This window comes from Gordionus sp. m RMFG-2023, chromosome 1, assembly GCF_954871325.1.
Source record: "Gordionus sp. m RMFG-2023 chromosome 1, tfGorSpeb1-WG-v2, whole genome shotgun sequence".
NCBI lineage: Eukaryota > Metazoa > Nematomorpha > Gordioida > Chordodea > Parachordodidae > Gordionus > Gordionus sp. m RMFG-2023.
Genome location: NC_088775.1, coordinates 18,427,459 through 18,433,496, shown reverse-complemented (window position 1 = coordinate 18,433,496; position 6,038 = coordinate 18,427,459). Strand labels below are relative to the sequence as shown.

The following is a 6,038-nucleotide window of genomic DNA, read 5'->3' as shown; positions in this document are numbered from 1 at the left end:
TTGTTTTTTTAGTACAATGGAATAGAATAAAAAAAATTGCCAGCAAAATAATTTAATTACTCTACCTATCAAATTTATTTACCTAGATCCAACATTTTAAGTTATAATAAAAAATATAATCCAAAAAATGAAACATGGGTTATTTATTATTTGTATATTGCATCTTAAAAAAATGAAAAACTAAATATTTTAGCTTCATATGACTAATTATATGTAACTTACCATTCATCAGATAAGGTAACTAGTATCTCTTTAGAAATTTTTTCTCGTTAAAAGAGATATAACTATATTTGTTTATTTATATTTTTAAATGATGTGAAAATTTTGGACCGTTATTTTTATCTAATTATCTGTTATTATTATTCTATTTGGGCGTATTTAAAGATTATCAGTATATATTGGCCTGCAACACAAAGAACTCTCCAAAGATAAATCCTCATTTTAAATTAAATGGATAAAAAAAATATTTAATTAATAATATAATTTAAAAAATCAAAATAAAGAATACAAATGAAATATTACTAGAAATCTAGACGCACTCTCAAGATCTCTTCTTATGCCTATTTCACCTATCATTTGTAATAAATCTAATTTTTTACGATTATGGCTAGTCCAACAAATTATAAATTAGAATAAAAATAAAATAATTAAAAACACCTCATTAATTAGTTTAACCAAAATATACAGGAAAAAATTTAAATTTTTTTAAAACGATTAAAGTTTATAATTATTAAACGAAAGATATCTGAAAATTTAAATCTTAAGGTTTGTCGCCTTAGATATGACGGACTAGGTGGGACATGTTTCACAAAAAAACTGGCAAAACTGTCTTTGCTAAAATACAATTAAAGTCTATGGAATATAACTAATTTTAATATTCATATTTCTTGATTTATAAATAAATAAAATTTGACTTTTGTTATGTATAATTGTAATGTAATTAATAAAACTATACAATATTAATAATTATTGAAGGCATTATATATATATAAATTTTGGTAATAGTTTCGAATTTTAGTTGATATCTTAAAATTCACCAAACTCCTTTGAGCATTTGTCTTCCGAGGCTATATTTATAGGCTCTTCGTCATAATCGTCAAAATTGCTGGCATCACCAGGACCTTTGATTTTTGGGATAAACGGAGCTTCGATCTACCGAATTTATATGATCAAAAAGATATTTTTTAGAACAAATAGTAACAATTATCCTAAGGGGAATGATTATATTTATATCAGGCAAATTTGTATTTTAGTTGCAACTAAAGATGACGCTAATATCAGGAAATATGTATTTAGACCAGAGTTTAGAACGGGATTCAGAACCCTTGAAATTGGGACAAATCTAGGAACTGGAACTATAATCCTTTTTAAAAATATTTAGCCACCAGAACCCATTATATAATTTTCAGGAATTAGCTCAAATAAAAGTGTAAGTAATTTGTATATATTGTTTAAAATTATTCGAAATGCACTATATGGAGCGAGCTAATATTCCGTCGCAGTTCTTGGGAGATTTTTAATAGATTGAAAACACGACCGAATGGATATACACACATTCCCTGGGATAAAGGAAAACATATGTACACTGGGATTTCACATTTAAAAGATGTAGTGAATCTATAATGATCTGGTCGAAGGGGAAGGGGAGCAGGTCTATTAAAATAAATATGTCCCATAAAATAGCTCCTGAATAAAATGTGGTTTTAAGTTTAAAAAATAAGAAGTAAACATTTTTAAGCATAATTCATATTTAGTTTAAATATTAAGATTTCATATTTGGACTTGAAAAGTCAGCTCAATATGGATTGTTGTAAATATATATCAAGAATATTCCAAATATTAAATTATCTAGTTTAAGCAACAACAAATGACCCGATTAGTAATGATTTTCAGCGATTTAAAGGCAATGTGTTCAACCTGACATTTTTAAAGAATAGTCCATATATTTCTATTTATTCCACTAGTCATAGTCACCAATACTTTTCGAATTTTTGGTAAATTAAACTAAATCCTAAACTACACATTATTGATAATAAATTAAAGTAAAGAATATGAAAATTTTTGATACATTAGTCATACTTTGCGAAGGAATATATTGAGCCAATCCATAGCGTGGAACCATTTGTGGCATTTTATATCACAGATGCCATTTTTCATATTCCCATAACGCTTCGTTATGTCTACCTGGAGAAGATTTTTGATTATGTCTTTTAAATCCGAACTAAAATGTGATGGCATTTTTACCTAAAACAAAATTAAGAGATAGTAGTATCATTGTTATCATTACCTTTTAGATATAAATTAGTTTAACATTTTAAATGAAACAATTAAGTAAATTGCAAAAGAGAATTTTATACTTGATATATTATATTATGTAATAATCAAGTATTCATATCATTAAATTAATCTTACTTTACCAGCTACAATCTTTTCATATATTTGAATGGGTTGATCAGCGAAAAACGGCGGAAATCCGGCTACCATTTCATACAATAGAACTCCCAAAGCCCACCAGTCTACAGATTTGTTGTAACCCTTTTATCATTTCGAATTTTTATATAAATATTTTTAAAATCTAAATTCCATTCGTATAATCCATATTGTATAAATATAATCAGATTACGACTTATGAAGGAATTTGTTACCCTTTTCCAAAGGTGAGTCTCTGTTAAAAAATGATAGATAAAGGTGCCGATATTAAAAGGGACCGAATTGAATATCAATTGCAAAAATCAATGAATCAAAAATAGTCTTTATCAATGGGGACGGCAGGAGGAGTGCAGCTCGTTTCCTTTTAAATTTGCTCAGTTGTAAACTAGACGATTTTATTACTCCTACACAACATTTTTATCTTTTTATCTGATTTTAAAAAATCGCAAGTTTTCCAAATGTGAAACTAAACAAGCTTGCCGAACAGTAGTTACCCAATTTAAGATTAATAATAGTTAATAGTTGATTGGAACTCAAAATTTTGTCGAATTAGGGAATTTCGCAAATCAAGGAAAATTCTATTCAATAAATGCACCTCAAAAAAAGATTTGAATACAAATACACATTTCAAAAGAATATGCATTAATTTTAATACAGGAGATGATGTTATTTTTTTTCTGCTCAAGTAAACCTAAAATTATTGTTATTGTTTGAAAAATAACACCGGGACTGACTGGCGATCTACGGCCTATTGGGCAAATGATTTCAAGCGGCCTCATTTTTATGGGGCATCGCCCCCATATCCCTATTTGCGGGCCTTGAATCCGCATTTACCAGGCCTTCGGCCGGGATCTCTTCAATGGTTTATTCATATTATACATGCTTTTATTATTTCTTATATTTTTGGAAAAAAGTGTCTAAAACGATGGTTTAACACAATATTACAGTTTCAAAAATATTCATATTAAATGATAATTCCATATTTTATTATAAGAATTGCACTTAATCATATTAATTGAACATATAAAAGTATTACATACTGATTATAAAATCTTCAAAATTTAAATTATAAATAAAACGAATATTATATAATTTTTAAGCTAACAAATCTAGCATTAACTTAACTTTGTGGCAAATAGTGTTATTAAACGGCTCGATATGAGCCCATCCAGAATAATATTATGCAAGCCTGAAGATTTTGCTCATAGATGGCACAAAGGTCTAGGCATCTATTAGCTAAATCTTGAAGCTTAGGCATTATTTTTATGGGCAAAATATTGAGTTAGCCGTTTTTAAAAATCGGCTCAAAACAAGCCGTTTAACAACACTAGTGGCAAATAAACATATATTCGAGTTATATTTGCATCAACACTTCTTTTTTAAACAGACATCAAATTACTCCAATTAATTAGATAATGTATACCGCTGTGTGCGCAGAGTTATGCAGGAAGTTACAAATAGCGTTACGTTACATAACAAATTCCCCATTTCAAAAAAATAACGAAGAGCTTCTGTAACCATTATATTTGTTTGTGTAACTAGTAACGTGATTTTCGTTACTTTTAAAACATTTTTACTATTTTTTTTAAACAAAAGTGATTTTTAACGTTAAAATGGAATGTCTAATTGTATTGGTTAATAGAAAACAAGGGAATTCAATAGAACTGCCAATAGAATTTCTTCAATTTCAGTCTTTTCATTGTGGAATTTAATTATATATCGTTTTTATTTTTTTAAACAATGACAGTCAAAAAGTAATAATTACAGCAAATGAGGATGACGATAGTATTTTAGTAAAAATTTTGTACGATTATGGAAAACAGATTATTTAAAGTTTCATTTAAAAAAATTATCACTTTTTTTATTATAACATCTTATTAATTTACAAGATAGAACTCTTAAAATTGATTTTTTTTATTTTAACAGTTTGTAGTACAAATATAAATTGAAAGAATCCTATATCTCGATCTATCATTTGAAATAAATATATAGCATGAATATCCAATATTATAAATATTTATTGATTACAATACATATTTACCAATCCCGTATAGCCCTTTTGATTTGCAAATTTGGAAGGTCATACAGGAGACAAAAATTATTAAAATTGATCGAATGAATGCTTTAAATTCATAATCATTAATTTTTGTTAAATTAGACAATAAAATATTAATAAATGTTTTCGTTTCTTTATTATACACAATAAAGTTCATAATCTCATTTTTCTATTTTCATTTATTCCTATTTTTAATCATATACTGTAGACTTTTTTGTCACTGTTACTTGTTCTAAATAAAGATAACTGTTAGCTTTTTTTGAAGAGACTATGGTAGCTTAACCGTTATATTTCATAAAGGTAACCTTAACTTTTATTAAATAGCTTGACAAACTCTTGTGTGCATATCGTAGCATCAAAGAATCTCAGAGATGCATATTAGGCATTCATTACTTGGATAGAGTTACTATTATCTTGTAATATTACACCGTTTATTAGACTCCTCACTATCACAAATTATATCATAAATATATTTATTAACCTGTCTATTAAACCTTTGTAAATACGCACAAATAATAGTCGTTATCATCCACATTTTAAAGGTTTAAAAACAATTTAATAACTTCTATACGGTCCCAATCCTCCCCTTTCAGATCCAAAACAACCCAAATCACACTTTTTAACAACACCAACTTTATCTCCTATTTATGTGTTATGGCTATTAATGGGGAGAGTGGTATTTTGATTTAACATGTTCCATTTATGTTTATTATTATATTTTTTCATACTCATGATCTTCATATCGTATAAAGTATGAGTTTGCTTATTTTATTTTATTTTTTTACACAAATGGTGTCATAATTTGGCACTGAATACATTTTCTAATTGTGAAACTTTCTTCAAGGCCAGAAATACTTTAGATATATTTAATCAAAATAAAAAATTTAGAGAATAGTAATAAAACAATTTGCAAATATTGTACATTCGTTAAAAGCTTTTTATTCAGCGAAAATTTAATGGTCGTTAAACTATTTATAATTTGATCATTATAGGACGAAATGCTTTATAGAGATTAATCGAATCTTCGAGGGTTCATCATTGCATATATTTGCATCCTCCATGTTAGACTTATTCGAGTTTAACACTTCATTTTTTATCAGGATATTATCCGGCAGCTTTAAATCAGGAATATTTTTATTTAAATTTGTAACCATTTTTATAGCTTTATTTCGAAAAGTGAAAGTTATTAAAGCTACAGAAGACTTGACATCTTCAATCATTTTCCAAGCTCATAAATTTTCTAGTTTTTTAGCTGGATGATAGAATGAGTGCCCCATTATTTCAAAAAAATCAAAGCGGATTTCGAATTCTCAGTTAAAGATTTAGCTACTGATAAGGTTGTTTTGCCTTATAGGGATCGAGAGGAGTAAGCTCTCTTAATCATATAATTATCTAAGGTTTTTTTCACGTGCCCACCAGTGAAAAAAACTTAGCTACCTTCTTTAGCCAGATAAATCATTTTCGCCAAGATCAGATGCTGTCTAGTACTATATATTTGCAGACTAATCGTTTGCTACCTAGCTCCCTTTTATAATATTAAATTCCTAATTTT

General features: G+C 27.3%; 1 protein-coding gene across 7 annotated transcripts in view; it reads right to left on the bottom strand.

Moving 5' to 3' along the window:
* Positions 1-853: 853 nt before the first annotated feature.
* Positions 854-6,038, bottom strand: part of LOC135931542 (cAMP-dependent protein kinase catalytic subunit alpha-like) — a 51,757-nt gene continuing 46,572 nt past the window's right edge. For 6 of the 7 annotated variants that reach the window (XM_065468737.1, XM_065468738.1, XM_065468741.1 and 3 more), the window contains 3 exons: positions 2,413-2,535; positions 2,080-2,244; positions 854-1,152 (listed from right to left, as the gene is read on the bottom strand). In XM_065468737.1, coding sequence (XP_065324809.1) covers positions 1,027-1,152; positions 2,080-2,244; positions 2,413-2,535 — 414 coding nt within the window. In that variant the 3' untranslated portion in view covers positions 854-1,026. Of the gene's footprint in view, positions 1,153-2,079; positions 2,245-2,412; positions 2,536-6,038 lie in introns of those variants that run through there. The other variant, XM_065468739.1, reaches the window with a different exon arrangement.